Below are 18,708 nucleotides of genomic sequence, written 5' to 3' on the forward strand. Positions count from 1 at the left end.
AATAATTCTTTTTAAGAAACAATATAGTGAAAACTTCATAATAAGCCATGTACTTCTTTCCATTCTTCAGTCATAGTTGGACTATTTAAAGACTCAGTCTACTGACACATACCAGTTCTTCTCTTCTTTAGCATAACAAAATGCTATGTGATTGAAAGTTTTAGATGCCTTAGTCTAGGCAGAAGAATAATCCCTGCCTTTTTTTTCCCCCTCTTCATATATACCTATCCTCAGTCAAGAGATAACAGAGCCCTAATTTATGTTTTTCCCATGGCAGGCCTTTGTTGAAAATTACCCACAGTTCAAGAAGATGTCTGGGACTGTATCAAAGCACGTGACAGTGGTCGGAGAGCTGTCTCGGTTGGTCAGTGAGCGGAATCTGCTGGAGGTTTCGGAGGTTGAGCAAGAACTGGCCTGTCAAAATGACCATTCTAGTGCTCTCCAGGTATCTATTCAGTCAAATTTGATGAGCACCTACTATGTGTAAGGCACTGTGCCAGGCAGAGCAAGAGATACAAAGGCAAGTAATCCTTCTTAACCAACATGGAATTTACAGTCTAACAAGGAGTTGAGACAAGAGCACAAATTAGTATTATTTAAGATAGATGTATGGTAAGAGGCCCAGAAGAAGAAAAATGTGCAATCTCAAAGAGTTCAGGCAATTAGCTGAGTGATTAGGAGGAAAGCCTAGTCAACTGGAAAGAATGCTAGACTAAAATCAGAAGATCTGAATTTCAGTGTTTGATTTGCCACTACTAGCTTTGTGACCTGGAGCTGTTGGCTTAATCTGTGAACCATTTTCCTCATTTGTTAGCTAAGAGTAATGATATTTATCTCACGGGGTTGTTAGGAAGATTTTAAAGATATAATATGTTAAAATTCATTATCTAAGTGTTTATTACTGAATATCTGCTTTTTATTCCACAACCATGTGAATGCCTGCTCCATGTGCATAGTGCTATGAGGATCTAGAGGTACAAAGATGAATAAGATACCATCCTTTTCCTCAATGAGTTCATATTTTAGTAGTGGAGAAAGAAATTTAAATACAAGAATTAAAATACATGCAATAAGTGCTATACTAGATGTATTAAAAAGGGATATGGAAATACAGAGGAAGGACAACTGTTTTCCCTAAGGATGAGTCTTAGAGCTTCTTAGAGAAGATGACATTAGGTTTGGTTCTGGACAAGTAAATAAGTAGAAGTGTACCAGTCAGAGAAAAGGAAGGAAATTCTCAGCAGAGAGAATGCAGGTATGGAAATGTGAAAAAAAAAAAAAAACATTAAGGGAAGAGACTTATTCAGTGTAGCCAATGCTGGATACAAGATGAGGAGTGGTCTTAGGTCAGCCAGAAGAACAGATTGAGGCCTGGTTATAGCCATTGAAAGGAGGGTGGGCTTTAATCTTAAAATGATGGGAGCTATCAGAGGATTTTAGAAGAAAAGTGACATAATCAGACCCTAGTCTCATGAAATTTACAGTATAAGTTGAAGAGATAAAACTAAAACATGAGTAACAATTAGGCAGTGTTTCAAGTTAATATTTAATTAAGTCAAAATTGTGGTACTGACTATAATAAGATTTGAAGTTATTAGGGACAGTTTCTTAGAGAAGGTGTTATTGAGATGGACCATAAATAATGAATAGAATCTGGAGGAGGATTTCAGCAAAGCAAAGATTCAGAAGTATGCAGAAAATAATAAACGGCATGACCCATTGCGAGTGGGTGTGGAAGAAAAAGAGGAGATAAAATTGAATTGGTAAATAGGAAGTAGTTGAGGAAGATGCTTGTAAGAGGGATTTGTAGTTGCTGAGATAGGCAAAGAGATCCAGTGTAAGTCTTATGTAGAAGTTGATATGATGAAAGCAGTATTTTAGGAAATTTAATCTAGTAAGGATGCTTTAGAGGTGAAAATTAAAGTCAGAGAGGCTAGAAGACTCATAGTGATATTGGAAAGAAGTTCAGAAGGGCAAATATGAAAGACATTTCAAAGGGAGAAAATAACAATTTCGTGACAGATTGGATATAAGGATAACAAGACAGAACAAATCAAAGATAATTCCAAAGTTCCTGAGAAGTGACAAAATGTGGTATCACTGACAATAAATAACTTGGGAATGATAATCCTTTGGGAAATAGCTGTTTCTAAGCCAATTATTATAAGAAGCACATTTCCATATTAATAGGACTCTATATTCTAAAACTTAGTCTCTTTCTTTCCCTGCTGCAGTTCTACTTTATAAAATAAAGCCAGCATGATATAATGGAAACAACACAGGCTTTGGAGCCAGACTCTTCTGGCTTATATCCTGTTTCTGCATATCAGAGTTTCTCTGGGAAAATTACTTATTTTGCCCAAGCCTCAGGGATAATGATTTCAAACTTTCAGGCTGTTATCAGGATTCAGTGAGCTGTAAAATGCTTCCCATGTGATAGGTACTTTGTAAAGGTTGGTTCCCTTCCTCTAAGCATAATTTTTTAAAGATATGGTATAATTGGAAGAAAGAAATTCACCCACCTGTGGTTGCTCTGGTTGTGCCAGGTCTTTACTGTGATTTATGTTGACAGTTGTTGGGTTTTAATTCTTAAAAATGTTTATCAAGATTTCCTCTGAAGGGACTTCCCTGGCAGTCCAGTGGTTAAGACATCGCCTTCCAATGCAGGGGGTGTGGGTTTCACCCCTGTTTGGGGAGCTAAGATCCCACATGCCTGGAGGCTGAAAAGCCAAACATAAAACAGAAACAGTATTGTAACAAATTCAATAAAGAGTTTAAAAAAGTGGTCCACATCAAAAAAAATCTTCAAAAAGAAAACATTTCCTCTGAAAATACCATCATTTTGAAAATCATAAAGATGCTATTTGCTTTATATTTATGAAAAGTACTTCTGTCAACACTTTTAATTTTGTCTCTGTTCTTAACTGTTCACAAAGAACTTTTAGGCTGACTTTGTTATTATTAGTTGTATTAAATTCTAATATTTTTTTCAAAGTTTTTATTGAAGTATAGTTGATTTACAATGTTGCATTAATTTCTGCTATCCAGCAAAGTAATTCAATTATATATACGTATATGCATTGTTTTATATTCTTTTCCATTATGGTTTATCATAAATTCTAATTCTTAAATAGATGATATAGGTACTTGATGAAAGAGATACATAGTGAAAACCAAGTCTGTTAGTCATTTCACTTGCATCCTTACAGTTATTCTGTGTGTGCAAGCCTGTATGAGTATGTATATTTCCTTCTCTCTCTTTTTAAAATTTAGATGATACCATACTCTACACACAGTTCTGCATTTTGTTTTTTCACTTAACTGTGTATCTCAGAAACTGTTCCAGACCAGAACCTAAACACTCATTCCATTAAATCACTGAATAGTCTCCCTTTGTAAAGATACGTCACAATCTATTTAACTTGGCCAACTTGCTTTAAACAACAGTACTAATAGCAGTTTATACTTGGCTTGTGGGTCTAATAGACGTAAAAATTATCCTGTAACTAAATTTAAATTTCCTTATGTTTCTTTATCATTTTATTTTTTTCCTTTAAAACAATAGAACCAAACTTAATCACTAGCCAATTTTAGTATCTTTATTTGTACCTCACCATATGGAAAGCAGTTAGAAAAGGCTACTGTAATTCCTTGCCTGAAATCTAACTTTTTGTTCATTTTAAAAGAAAAATAGATACTTTAAAATATGAATTCCATTTGTGATCTACTTTATATTTTTAAAAATTATCTTTTGAAGATTTTCTTGCCCATGGTATTAAGGTTTTATAGTGAGCAGTTGATTTGGACTCCCCCACCATAAAGGATTTCTTTGGCAACATGATTTAAATAGTCAAGAAAGAGAACTTTTGTTTAATAATGAGTAGATGCCAGGGGCTTGACCCCTAGATGGGTTACAGCATTCCTTGGCTTGACCTTAGATGATAACACGTCATGAAGCAATGAATTGATTTTTGAGTAGAGATGAGGTTGGCTTTATTAAAGAGTGACTGTATCGTGGTAAGAAAAAAAAAACTCATATATTGCTAAAAATTAACCTATAAATTGCTGCCACTTCTAACCAGTTATCCTACAGGCTAACAAAAAATTTGATTCAGAGGAATTTCTCTAGAACCAAACTGCACTGTACTATCATTGAAACATATGCCATAGCCTTGGAAAAGACTCACTTGATTAGTAAGGAAGGTTTTTTTTTTCATACCATAAAGAGAAAAATCTTCAGAAAGTAAACAATTTCTCCGTCCTGTGTTGTCATGTCACAGTTTTTCATTTGGAAGGAGGATCTAGTCTTTCCTGACCTCAGGTAAAAGATCTCACATCATCCCATTAATAACACATAGTAGGGACAATAAATATTTGTTAGAGAAATTATAAAGAGCTCTGTTTGAAGCAGTATAGAATAGTGGCTAAGAGCTTGGATCTTTGATGGCTTGGGTTTGAAAATGATTCTTAACCACTCCAAGTCTTAGTCTTTTTGTCTGTAAAATGCGGGGAAATATCAGTACTTACCTCAAAGATTTTTGTGAGGGTGCAGTGAGCTAATCCGTGTAAAGCACTTAATATGGTACCTGGTACTTGTAATATTCAATGAATATTAACTATCACTATTTTCAGTATTATTATTTGATAGTACATTCTCTTTTCTTTATAGCATCCAGGACATGTTTTTTAATTCACTCATGATCTTGGAACTCTCCGTGATTTTAGAAGGGCTTTTTTGCTTCTCATTAAAATCCTAAGAAACTTGTTTGGGACACATTGAGCTGAGAATTTTACTTTTACCAACTAAGAGTAAAAATGATCCTTTTCGCTCTAAATCAGCATTTAACTAGTGTTTCAGAAACAGTGTTGACCAGCAGAAGACCTATAACAAAGCTAAATTTGACTAGTCATTAAGTAAAAGAATACTGACTCAGATGTATTTACCAGTTAGTGGAATTGGGTCCTGCCTACTTTCTATCATTTTTCCTAGATAAGCTCTTTATAGTTCCATAACACTGTTCTCTCAAACTGTTAGAGTAGACTCATTTTTTTTGTCATATCAGCATGTTGAAGACTTCTGCCAATCTCATCTTGCTGTTCTAATCTGTTGGCTTATAATGCTATTTATTCATTGAGTGTTTTACTCCATTACTGTGATAGTTGATATCAAGGTACAGATCCTGTTCTCTAGTTTAAATTAAAGCAAAAAAAAAATGGGGACTGTCTTTAGTTGCAGACTTCAACTGTAATTTGTACAATGATTTCAAATATAGGTATGTCATTACAAAAGTTTTTTCTTGTGCTGACTTTATCATAGTTTTGGTAGAAGAAAACAGAAAAGTATAAAAGTATTCTGCCCAAAATAATGGAAGAATCTCTAAATATCAGAGTTGTTTTTAATTAATGTCTTTTGAATGAATGTTAGCTCCTTTTTGAAACGTGACCTTCAAAGACAGTGTTTTTGCATTTCTTTTCCTATTCCTTCATTGGGCCTACACTGATGTTAGAATTCAGTGGAAGATTTTTGAATCTCATCTTCTTAAGTGGACAGTAGTTTTCTGTTTCACTCTTTACTCAGCCGTTGTTATTATGTAACAGTATACTTTTCTCTCTTGATTATCTCAAGGTTTATGGGAAATTTAGTAAGAAAAGAGATTCCAAAAAGTTCATTATATAATTCAGTCATACTTCCAACATATAAATACCACCATGTAGCACATACTCCCTATGTAATTAAAGTCTCTTAGATTCTTTTTCTCCTCTTCTCTGGTTAGTACCCTGGAATCTCAATATAATGCATGTCATGTCACTGTCAGTCAAGTTGATGAGGGAAATGAAGTAGTTCAAAATTAAGTCAAAGGATAACATGGGATCCAGGCAGACAAAAAGGCCCTGCTTCTTCAAGGACTTATATAGCTGAAAAAGACGAAAGAATTCAGCTTGTACCTACCGGTTTCTTTTCATGAGGGAATAGATAAGTCTAACTGGAACACTGAACTAAGCTGTGAATTGGGTCCTAAGGGGTCAAAAGTAAGCAAAGTACTCTACTCAGCAGTCTTGGACCAGATCTGGACTGTCAAATCAGAAGGCCGCCCATCGAGGGAGACCTAAGATTCAAGCCAGGGACTCTAAATACCCGTACCAAATCTCAAGGAATAGAATTGGATTTTTTTAATGGGAAACCGAGCCAAGAGTCAAGATTTAAGGGAAGGTAATTAGAGAAAATAGGAAGGGTATAAACTAATTGCTGCAAATAGTCTTTGACTGTCCCCATACCAGTTTTTGTAGGTTTATTGTAACTTGAATATCAGTCAGAGATTGAGTAGATTTAAGGTAAAAAGAGAGTGACTGCAGGGCAGAAAATGAAACATGATGCCTACAAGAAAGTGGCAACAGAAGTCCCAGATGGATATTTTAAACTTATGCCAGGTTGACTGAGATGCATATGAAACTGTGTATTTTTACTTGATGATTGATTTGTATCCTGAACTTTCTCCATATTATAGTAGAAATTAGTAGAACATTTGAACAAATATTCTAAATAGTCTGTATTTAGTCACTGCTCTGAGGAAAAGTTACCACAAAAGGAAAAAAAAGTAAGGAAAATTTTATGACTGCAGAGTTAAAGTCTGTAGAAGAGAAATTGATTCCTTTTTGATCCTGTAAGGATGATAGTAGTGAAATGTTCACCCAGAAAAGCAACAATAGGAATCCTACCCAGAGAACTTTCTACTTGAAAGCTACCTGGGAGGTTCCCCCTTTTATCATAGTCCCTCTTTAGTGTGAACAGAAGAATTCTTAGACATTAGACCTGGTTGTTGTGAAGTACTAAAGAGAAAATGCATGTAAAATCATCTTGTAAGTTGCAGAGTACTGTGCAGATGTCAGCTGTTATATCCTCAGAACCCAGTGCCCTCCAAGGCTCTTACTAGTCTTTCAACCCAACTCATTTCTTTCTCTGATTTCCATATTCCTATTAGCAGCATCTCTTTCAGTCTCTCAAACTAATTCCAAAACTTAGTTTTTAAGGCCTTTTGTACACGTCTTCTCCTTCATGAAGTCTTTTTTGATTCCTCAGTAACCAGATGAACTTCTCTTCACTTTGTGTCCCCTTTCCCCCATTGCACTCATTTTCAGTTTTGGGGTTTTTCCTACATATGTTTCTGTTATAATACCACATATGTGTTCCTGAGAAAACCTCACATTCTGCAAAATCATGCACTAAAAATAAACAAGTGTTATGGGAAAATAGGGTTATAAGCAGATCACTTAAAATTTATATAACTAAAAAAAGAGAAAAATCTATATAACTTTGTAATCAAAGCCCTAATAAAATAATAACAGTCCTAATTAAAGTGCTAGCACAGTTAAATTTCCACTGATGTTTGCACCTAGAAATGCACTCAGACCATCCTTTGTGGTTTTACTCCTGGGACTCATGTTTTATTCTTCAACATATGAAGTCTCAAAAATATTTGCTTCTTATAGAGACTTTTGTCATCAAAATTAAAATACAATATGGGGATATCAGTCAGTTTTTGGTGATTGTTTTGTCTTGCTGTTTAACACAGAGAAATATCTTTGTATCCTTTTCATTTGCACTTGCCCTTTCCCCATATAGCTTAACATTGTGGAAAGCGTAGCAGTTCTTAAAGCTACAAAACCAGTTACTTCTTTTTTTTTCTCAATACTTATTGTATTTATTTATTGTTTATTTTTTGGCTGTTTCGGGTCTTAGTTGCAGGATCTTCCTTGAGGCGTGCGGGCTTCTCTCTAGTTGTGGCCTGCTAGTTTTGTCTTCTCTGTAGTTGTGGCACATGGGTTCCAGAGTGCATAGGCTCTGTATTTTGCAGCACACAGGCTCTCTAGTTGAGGCCTGTGAGCTCAGTAGTTGTGGTGCTCGGGTTTAGTTGCGCCGGGGCATGTGGGATCTTAGTTCCACCACCAGGGATCGAGCCTACATCCCCTGCACTAGAAGGTGGATTCTTTACCACTGGACTATGGGGGACGTCCCAACCAATTACTTCTTAAAAAAATCACTTCTGTGGGATTTTCATCTTTTTTCCTTAACATATTGGTAAAGCTTCCTCTTTACACTTTTTAAAAATGTATGTATGTATGTATGTATTTATTTATTTTTGGCTGTGTTGGGTCTTCCTTGCTGCATATGGGTTTTCTCTAGCTGTGGAGAGCGGGGCTACTCTTCATTGCTGTGCGCAGGATTCTCAGTGCAGTGGCTTCTCTTGTGGAGCACGGGCTCTAGGCGCATGGGCTTCAGTAGTTGTGGCACATGGGCTCAATAGTTGTGGCTCACAGGCTCTAGAGCGCAGGTTCAGTAGTTGTGGCACATGGGTTTAGTTGCTCCACGGCATGTGGGATCTTCCGAGACAAGGGATTGAACATGTATCCCCTACGTTGGCAGGCGGATTCTTAACCACTGCGCCACCAGGGAAGCCCAAAGCTTTGTCTTTAAAGAAGAAACTTGTCCCTGATCTTTTCTAAATATTAACCTGCTGGAAAAATTATATATAAACCAATATGCCTTCTGTGCTATTCCCATATTTACCAATCTCATAGAGCTAAAGTGCGTTAAGAAACATACTTTAGAGCAGAATGAGATATACTTGTTTTATCCCACTTTACCCCATTGTCTGTGAACTCACTGAGGACAGAAACTGTCTCCAGCTCATCTCTGTATCCCCTCCAGTGCCTGGCATAGGTACCTTATGCTTAGAGAGTAATCAAAAAGTATGTATTGGCTCTAATTAATTTGTTCTGCTGCATAATAAATATAAATCTATACTATAGGGAAGTCCCTTAATGTGAGGATTAATACAATCTAAATATGATTTTGTCTAACTTCCTTTGCTGTCAGTACCTGCCCTCTTAAGATCATAAGTATTCAATTTAGAGATTATATGTTGTTACATACTCATATCTCTGTAAGCCATGTTGAGACATATTGTTATATATGATGCTTCTTGGGGATTAAGCCCAGTCCTCCTGTGTAGAATTCTACCAAATTGTCTCCATTTCACTGGTCAATCACTGACACTAAAACAAGGCAGTAGAGTTTTACAAGTCAACTGATCAGTTCTCTTGTGTGCTGTGTTGATTGAAGTGGTGGAAATAGTGGTGGAAATAGTATGTGTTCCTTATTTCAGCCAGGAAATTGCAACCTTTCCTACATGAGATCCTGGACCATCCCAATCAAAGGAAAGAAAAGAGGAAATAACCATAATTAAGTTCATATTTGTCTTAAAGCAATTACGATGAGAATTTATGTCCTTGTATAATTCCTATCTTAGGCAAAAGGCATTGAATTTTCTGTAGTTGAAACAGTTGCTAAACCTATGACCTGTACATTGCTAGTAGTGATCTTAGTCATATGTGTCTTAGTCAGATGTATCACTACCCTTCAATAATTACTAGAACTAAGATATTATACATCACCCAAGTGAAGGGAGGATAAATATCAGTTTTCTCTTTTTTCAGAATGTTAAGAGGCTCCTGCAGAACCCCCGAGTGACCGAGTTTGATGCTGCCCGCCTGGTGATGCTTTATGCTCTACATTATGAGCGACACAGCAGCAATAGCCTACCAGGATTAATGATGGACCTTAGGAATAAAGGTGTTTCCGAGAAGTATCGAAAGGTAACCAGATTTATATATTAATCCCACCAAACAGGAACCAATTCTATTATTATAGCCTTAGCTCTGACAAATGATGTCATACTGTTTTTATTCACAGAAATGTGTAATTCTCTCTTCTCATGTCTTCATTTCCTTAATAAAGTTATTTTCTTCCTGTTCCCCAAGTAATAAGAGGTTGTTTCTCTCTCTCTCTCTTTTTTTTTTTTTTCTTAAAAGCTTGTGTCTGCAGTTGTTGAATATGGTGGTAAACGGGTCAGAGGAAGTGACCTCTTCAGCCCCAAAGATGCTGTGGCTATTACCAAACAGTTCCTCAAAGGATTGAAGGTATGATATCTCTGTGCTTCCCTGAATGAGGAACAGTTGAAGCCCCTAAAGCTGAGAGTGAATGAGTATGATCTTCAAAATAACTTCAGGCTTGCTGCTGATTTAGTACTATGTCAATTAAATGAAATTAAAGCAGACATCCTCTTCAAACCTTTTCTTTAAATACTTTCTGTATTGGAACAGCATCAGCATTGGCCCAAATAGCTGAGAAGGGAATAATGAGATATTCCAGGAAATACCCAAGAGTAAAAAGGCAGACAGTTCTGTTAGTCATCACTATTTTACTCCATTTGTTTATAATTTAAGATTTGTTAGGTAGTTTTTCTTTGACGGAAATTAAAGATGAAGCAAACAATTGTAGATCTTTTAAAAATACCAACCTGTTTTCTTAAAATGGTCAAAAATTAGTTTTAATCTGCTAGCCTTTCTTATGTGTCCTGGAGCTTTTCCCATTTTCCTGAGTGTTTCTAGTCTCCTTTGCTACATAGTCCTTTTCTTTTATTTACTCTATCTATCATATAATATTTTTACAAAAAAATGAGAGTCAGTGAAGAGATGATAAAGGATTTAAGCAATTGCATTTTAAAAATTTCTTTGTAATAACTAGCCTTAAATTACAGAGTATTTTCATAAGATTGTCACATTTCTAATTGATGAAAATAATTAACTGTAAAATTCTCCTAAAACTCCTGCTTGACTATTGTCCCATGAAAAATCTATTGAGTGCATGTCCTCTTCTGATGTGAGTATCATTAACTGTTATATTGCAAGTTTCAAAAAAAAAAATGACGTAAGAACCATTTCCCCCTTAGGGAGTAGAAAATGTATATACTCAGCATCAACCTTTCTTACATGAGACCCTGGACCATCTCATCAAAGGAAAGCTTAAGGAAAACCTGTATCCTTATCTAGGCCCCAGCACACTCAGAGACAGGTAAGATAACAAAGATATTAATAATAAAAACCAGAAACACTGAGAAAATAGGAAATTTAGGGTAATGTAAGGGACTACAGCAAAGGTTATATCATTCTACTCTTTCTTCCCCATTTGTTTCAGTTGTAAGATTCTTTTGATTTTACATGTGTCAGATTCCCCTACTAAGCCTGAAACATTATTTCTTTCGGAATGAAGAAGGATGTGTTTTGGAACGCCCCAAATACTTGTGTCATGTCCTTTAGTATCAGACCAGTTTACTTATGCCATTTAAGGTTCAGTTCTATGGCATCTAGCGTTCAGAGTTTCAAACATTAAAGCTGAAAATAGATTTGCTGTTTGATTGCCATCCAGAGCAGGTTGTTACTATTTTTGGTGAGGACTGGATTTTGCCAAATGTGGCCAGCATACAAACTGAGACCTAATTAACGAAGGCCTATTGTCACACAGGAGAAAAGGATGGCTTTCTTTTGGGGTGTATGCTGAAGGAAGCAATTAATTGTCATTTTAATCCAGTGGTTTGTTAGTTTTAATAAAAACAAAACTTGTCCAGAACAACTTACATAGGCCAACCTGAAGTTTTAAATGTACACAAATTCTACCTAGTTATAAATTATATTCTTGTGTATTTTTTATTGGGATCACATATTATAAAGAGCCTAATATATGTAGCTGAATCCTATTGGATAGGTTGATGGGAGAATTATTACTGTTGGTATAATTCTTCTATTATTTCAGCTAATCATAATCTAAGAGCTTGGAAGAATAGTGTTTTACAAATATAATGAATTTCCGAAAGGAGAAAAATGTTTTGAGGTACATAAATAACTCTTGTATGATAAACTATATTTTTTTACTTTTTTTCCTAAAACAAAAACAAAAACAAAAAAACTATAATTTGGTAACAGAACAGAAAAAAAAAATCTTTAAAAATCCAAGGTTGAGAAGCAGAACATCTGGGGTTAAATTCAGAGAGTGTACTCATTTGGCATCAAAATTTAGAAATGTCAGCTAAGTGGTAAGAATGAAAACCAGCCCAAAGCTATTGACCTATCTGAGAGGCTTTTTGAGAAACAGTGTAACTCTATTAAATAGCTGTCTAATTAACATGATAAAAATAAAAATATTGATTTTCTTATTAATTTCAGATAAGAATTATTGAACAAGAAATTAGCCACTTATTTTTTTTTTTTGGGGGGGGGGTACACCAGGTTCAATCATCTGTTTTTATACACATATCCTCGTATTCCCTCCCTTTAGCCACTTATTGTTAAAGGGACATAGTAGACCACCAGAAGAGTATATTGTGGATGATTAGTTCATGTCAGCAAACCTTTCTAGTTTGGGGAATTCATTTTCAAGCAAAGTTCAAAATGATGCTCTTCCAACAAAATGCACATCTATCAGTTGTCGGTATCTGTTAGCATTTGTCACTATTGCCTAAATATATATATAGTTAATAATTCAGTTACTTCATCCTTTTATATAACAAATATTTGAATGCCTTTAGTATGTCAAGAACTGCGGTAGATGCTGGAAAAATAGAAGTGACAGGAAAGACAAAGTACCTGCCCTCAAGGAACTTACATGAAGGAGACAGACAGTAAACTAGTAAACAAAGAATATAATTTGAATGAAATTAGTGCTATTGAGGAAATAAATAGGGTAATAAGCTACAAAGTAACTTTGTAGAGGCGAGGAGGGCTCCTTTAGGTGGAAAAATCCTCTCTTAAGAAGTAATATTTAAGAGTTCTGAATTACAAGGAAGAACCAATCACATAATGATTAGGAGGAAAAGCATCATAAGCAGAACAAAGTCCTCAAAGAAAGAAAACTTGGCAAGTTCGTGGAACAGAAGGAAGTCCAGTGTGGTTGGAGCATAGCAAGTAAGGAGGAAATAAGAAGTTGAGAAGATAAGTAGGGCTGGATTACATAGGGTCTTATAGGCCCTGGTAAAGAGGGTTTTTTTTTTTAATTTTAAATGTCATAGGAAGCCATTGAAGAGCTTTAAGCATTCAAGTGACATAAACTGAATTATGTGTATTAAAAGATCACCTTGTAGGGAGAATGGATTATTGAAAGCAAAATTAGAAGTAGAAAGACTACTTAGGAGGTGGCTGCAATAGTCCAGGTAAGAAATGAAAGTGCTTTGGATAAGGAGCCTGGGAGAGAAGGTAGAATCAACAGACTTATTTAATGGAGTATAGTAATGGGACAAGGGTCAGAGAGGAGTCAAGAATAACTCTCAGGTTTTGGGGGGAAATCAAGAGTTTTGTTGTTAAACTGCAGGTGCCTATTAGATAATCAAGTGGAAATATTCGATGCTAAATTGGAAGTCAACAAGATTTTGGTGATTTAAAGCCATGGAACTAGACTAGATCACTTAGGGAGAGAGCATAGAATGGGAAAACGCAGGACTAAGAATGAAGAGGGGATGTGGAGTCAGCAATGGGGACTGAAAAAGAGACAGAAAGATGGGAGGAAAACCAGAAAAGCTTGGTGTCATAAAGATCAAGGAGTGACTGGTTACCTGAGATCAGTCTTCTGAGACATAAAAAAGGCTTCTTCTAGAAGCCAAATTACAGACGGTTACAAGAGATAAGATAAAATGGAGATAACAAACGTATGTAACACTTTTTAAAATTTTACTTAAAGGGTCAGAGAATGGGATCGTAGCTAGAAGAGATTGTGGTCTCAGGGGAAAGAGAGATTCTAGAGCATACTTATAATCTGATGAGAATTATCCTAAAGAAAACTAGGTAATGCAGAAGAGAAAGAGGCAGAGTTGCAGAAGTGAAGTCTGTAGGGGCTCCAGAACACAAGCAGAGGAGATTTTGATAGAAGCAGAGATACTTCTTTCACTGTAACAGCTTTGATGATGAGAACATGGGGGCCATCTTGTCTGACTACTTCTATTTTCTCAGTAAAATATGACGTCAAGTTACCAGCTAAGGTACAGGATAAAAAGAGAAAACATTGTGAAATTGTTATCTTGTAGGCTTGGAATCACATTTACTAAGGAAATGTAAGTAGGACCTTTAGACAAGATTGAGTGCCCATTGGAGTTTTGTGGTCATTAATTTAAAATACAGCCCATGAGCCTAGTTGTGTGGTTTTCTCTAGCAACTTTTAGCTACACTAAACGAGGAGAAGGCTGATAGCTAGGTCCAACCAGAATTTTGGGAAATGAAAAAAGAAGGAGGGTATTGGAGAGTGAAAAAAATATTGTTGAATGAATTGGAGGTATTGATGAGGTCAAAGAATTATTACAGTAGAGGTATTAGCATAAGTGAACTAAAAGTTGGAGTGGTTATTAGAGAAAGAGGTCTTGAATTCAAGATTTCATACTGCAGGTACTTGTAATGAAAAAGCTTACGTTTTAATCATGGATGTTGGTGGCTGTGAGGGATGGAAGAACAAATCAGTGTGGGTGAGGAGACCGCGATGTGAGATGAGTAATCCACACTGATGTTAAAGTCACTGAAGATCTTGAAAGGAGCAGGGGTGAAAAGGAGGACAGAAACCAGAGCTAAAGTCTTCAGGGAATAAGAAAGTGACCAGGAAAGCAGGTCAGGAGAAAACAGTGCAACTACATCATGAGCTTCTAAGATAGTGGAAATTTTGAAGAAGGCAGAGAAATGGTTGTGAAACTATAGTAGGGGACACAGAAGATACCTTTGCCACCTCCTGGCCCTGTCTAACAGAAAGAAGACTGCAGAGGACTTGAAGAGACCTAGTAAACAATTCACTTAAAGTTTGCCGTGTAGATATACTGGCACAAGTACACAAAGACATGTATACAAGAATATTTACCAAAACATTATTTGCAATGGTGAAAAAAAAACCAGAAACAAGCTAAATATTTATCAATAGAAAACTGGTTACCTAAATTACAGTACATTACTGTGCAGTTCTTCTTAAGAAATGGCATAACTCTTCATGGGGTGATATCAAAACTTTCTAAGATATATTAGAAAATCAAGATGCTATAATATCCCTTTTGTGTAAAAAAAACTGTATATGAACATAATTGTGATTGTGTACATTGGTGTATATAAATAAGTCTGTGCTTGACTACACATATATAATATATATATGCGAACACATATGTTTATGTATACAGTAAATATTTCTGAAAGAATAAATAAGAAATTGTTAATAATGGTTACCTCCAGATATTGAGGAAGTAGTTAGTTGTATACATATCTATCGTTCCCACTGAGTATTGTATTAAGTAAGAACTTAATCGTGGAGTAAGAACTATGTTTTTTTAATATTGGGGTTTTTTCATAATATTTAACAAAGTGCTTTTCATATAGATGTTCAGTGGATATTTGTCAGATTTCTTAGTAGGCATCTGTAGTTGTTGATATGACAAGATTTACAGCTGGAAAATTTAAACTAGGGAATAAATTTGGTTGAAGTTACCAGAAATTTTTGATTTTTGTAGTTTGCCTTTATAGTATTTTGGCTCTGTATTCACTTAGCCCCACCCTCAGCTCTAGTCATCGTCTTCACCCTGGGTCATCACATTTAAAAGAGTCATTGATTTTAGTCATCTTTATGGTTAAGTTAGGTCTCATCATGATAGAACGTCCTCATTTTGTTGTTATTGTGATATTAGAAGATATCAAAGGAGATCTGGCAAGAACACAACTTCGCAAAACCACGAACAATTGTAGAAATGTTTTAGCCCTTAGCTTTAAGTTAGTGGTTAACCCATTTGGCAGTATAGCTATATCCACAAATTGGGTTTGATCTTTCTCCATAGATGGGACTCCCACAAATCCTATTTATCTGGCTAATTTTTTTTTTCTCACTCCAGAGTTGCTTCTTATCCCTGATAAAAACAAGCAACTTAGACATTTGGTGAGAAAATGGAGCTATCTGGTCATGCATTCCAGAATTAGTCAATTCAAAAAGGGAGTGCTCTTTCACATTTATACAAATTTAGTAGAATCTTATTGTTTTTGTTTCTATGAAAGCAGCAGTCCTTTCTCATTGGCTTTTTTCCCTATAGTCAGCTCATAGGATCTTTACCATCTGTAAGCACTACATTCAAAAATTTGAATTTTATCCATAAGTGTAACTGTCCCCAATGTAGACAAAATATTGCCTCTTAAAAGTTTGTTTTTCTGTTTAACTTAATGATTAAAGTAATGATTTCCAGAAACACTATATGTGAAATTTTTTTTGTTTATTTTTCTAATAAAATAGGGTATAAATTAGTTGGGTTCTCAAGGTATCCTTGTGTATCTATATACAGCATGAACAGACTGCTGTTTTCTAATGTCTGCTATCTGCATTAATTAGTGCTTTTGGTTGCTATGGTGAATTACAGAGCACAGGAAGATGTGTACAAAGAATTGAACTTGTATATTCCACTTAGCTTCAACCATCATATAAAAATGATTTGCTGTATGTTTTACTGTTGGCCTCATCAGAACATCTACTTTTAAAATTCACCAGGGAAAGGAATTAAAAGGAAAAATGTCAGGGATGTTTTTTTTAAATTTTTTTTCACCAGTGTTCCTCCTTAAGCCAGCCTAAGTAGTAGGAGGCTCAGGAAAACATTTATTAATGTTTTCATAACCAAATGTGACATAGTCATCTTTGTTAGGTACACAACTGAGTCAAGTTCTAAGAGCCTATCCCTGTATGTAAGTTTTGTCCTTACATTGATATAACCTACACCCACAGTTACCACCCGTGATGTTTTCTTCCCTCTCCAACAATACGAAAATACTCTGGCACCCTGAAATTATCAGACTAAAGGACAGCATTCTCTGGCTATGCTAGAAACCCGCTTGAACTTATTCCTTCTTGGTACGGTTCTTTTCCATAAGAAAGAGATGTACTGTAGAGGCAGGTGATGGGCAGAGGGCAGCTATGGAAAAGCAACATTGTTTCCCAGGGTGATCCTTCTTACCCTGCTCAGCTGCTTTTTAAATTGACTTATCAGATCAGGAGATCAAAACCAAAGTGTTACTGTCTAGTTCCTCTCATCAGTCACTGTCGCCCTGTAAGGGAGGAACCTACTTCTCTTCTTCTTAATGAAGTAAAATGTGTAATTCATGAGTATTTACTCAAGGTAAATACTTCATAATGGGTCTCAGGCTAGATTTGTCCCTCAAGGTAAAGAGCACTGCTTATGGAATGTTACTGTAAAAAATACTCATTTTCAGGCACAAAAACTCATTTCAGTTTTGAGGATTTTATTATTTCTGAATACTGTAACTGCCTTTTTTTCTTTTCTCTTGTTTTCCGCCTGGGCTGACCCTAGATAGTTACAACATAGACCAAACTGTTGGCAGAGTATCCTCTGCCTCCTTGATGGCCATTCTTATATCGCTGGAATTTTTTTCCCACAGAACTCATCCTTTAATGAATATTAATCCAGTTGGGACTGCACTTGAGAAGCCATTATTATCTCAGATCATTGGTACCTCTAGAACCAATATAGTGGGAAGAATTAAAATGTATATCCTTAGGAATTTAGTGTATATTCATGAGGGTAATACTACAGTAAAAGTTACAGGGACTCATATCCATTTTTAAAATTGCAACCAGTTGTCGTTTATTTGATCCCTTTCTTATGAAACATACCCCTCAAGATCCTGACAAGAAATGAACTTGAGTTTTAGATGGTCATATTCCCCTTCCCCTTCTTTAGAAATATTAGTGAGAATTGAAACAACACAGATCAGATATAGAAAAAGAACCTGTATTTTGCCTGAATATTCAGCCCCCAAATATATTGAGAGTTCATCATACTTGGTAGAAAAATATTACTATCACAATTACACAGCTCTTCTTTAAGCAAATGACCTTTTTCAGCAAGAAAAAGCTGGCCAGTAACTGCAGGCAAAGACTTGAAGGAAAAAACCTTGATAGTGTAGAAAATGGTAGTCATTCGTGGTAATGCTTTCCTATAAGTTTATAAAGAACCTCCTTCCCTGCAGCCTAAAGCATGAGATTAATATTGGATTAATAACTTAGCCTTAAGGCTCATATCTACTTCTCTGTGCTATTAGAGGAAATCATACAAACTAGAGATTGGGGCCAGTACAGATTCATTGTTTCTCACCTCACTTGGGCCTTCAGGGTTACTCAGTCAAACTTATGTATCCTTAGTTCTCTCTCTGTCTCATTCACCACATCAGTGAAGAATGTTTTCCATAATCTCCAAGTCACCTAACCCACACCAGTGTTTCCTACTTCACAGTGGAAAGTATTGAGTCTGTCAGACATTGGCTCCCTCAGTGTCTAGCCCCCATGTTTTTGAACTTAATCTCCTTCTTTCATTCTAAAAGAAATACATCCTCTTTTTCTATTTAGAACTAACCTCTCTGCCAGCATTCGTTTTAGACTCCTACCATCTCTTCTGAAGCCTTTCTTGTAATTATTTGCACTTTCTCTCTTTCTCTCCCTCTCCTTCCTTCCTCTGTATTTTCAGCTTGTCTTCCTCTAATTATTTTCCCACAGGCTCCACACATACTCAAGTTTCTCCTGTTAAGTAATAAATGTAAAGCCCTCGAGCCTGGGTTTCTCCTCTAACCTATCTTCCCTTCACAGTCAGGCTTCTTGGAAAAAGTCACTGTCTTCACTTCTCACCTCTTCAATCCATGTACCCTGGCTTCTTGCTCCATTATAATACACTGAAACTTTTCTTGCAAAATCACTTTGCAAGAATGTGCACCGTGGTCTCTTTCAGGCCTCACTTATTTACCTAACTACTGCATTTAACACTTAACCAACCTGTTCTTAAAAGTCACTTGTCCCTTGACCTCTCCCTT

General features: G+C 35.8%; 1 protein-coding gene across 2 annotated transcripts in view; it reads left to right on the forward strand.

Moving 5' to 3' along the window:
• Positions 1–18,708, forward strand: part of VPS45 (vacuolar protein sorting 45 homolog) — a 66,689-nt gene that overhangs the window by 12,864 nt on the left and 35,117 nt on the right. For both annotated transcript variants that reach the window (XM_057721898.1, XM_057721889.1), the window contains exons 10-13: positions 278–445; positions 9,496–9,654; positions 9,871–9,978; positions 10,791–10,912. In XM_057721898.1, the coding sequence (XP_057577881.1) occupies positions 278–445; positions 9,496–9,654; positions 9,871–9,978; positions 10,791–10,912 (557 nt within the window). The remainder of the gene's footprint in view (positions 1–277; positions 446–9,495; positions 9,655–9,870; positions 9,979–10,790; positions 10,913–18,708) is intronic.

The sequence above is a fragment of the Hippopotamus amphibius genome, chromosome 1 (genome assembly GCF_030028045.1).
Source record: "Hippopotamus amphibius kiboko isolate mHipAmp2 chromosome 1, mHipAmp2.hap2, whole genome shotgun sequence".
Taxonomy (NCBI): Eukaryota; Metazoa; Chordata; class Mammalia; order Artiodactyla; family Hippopotamidae; genus Hippopotamus; species Hippopotamus amphibius.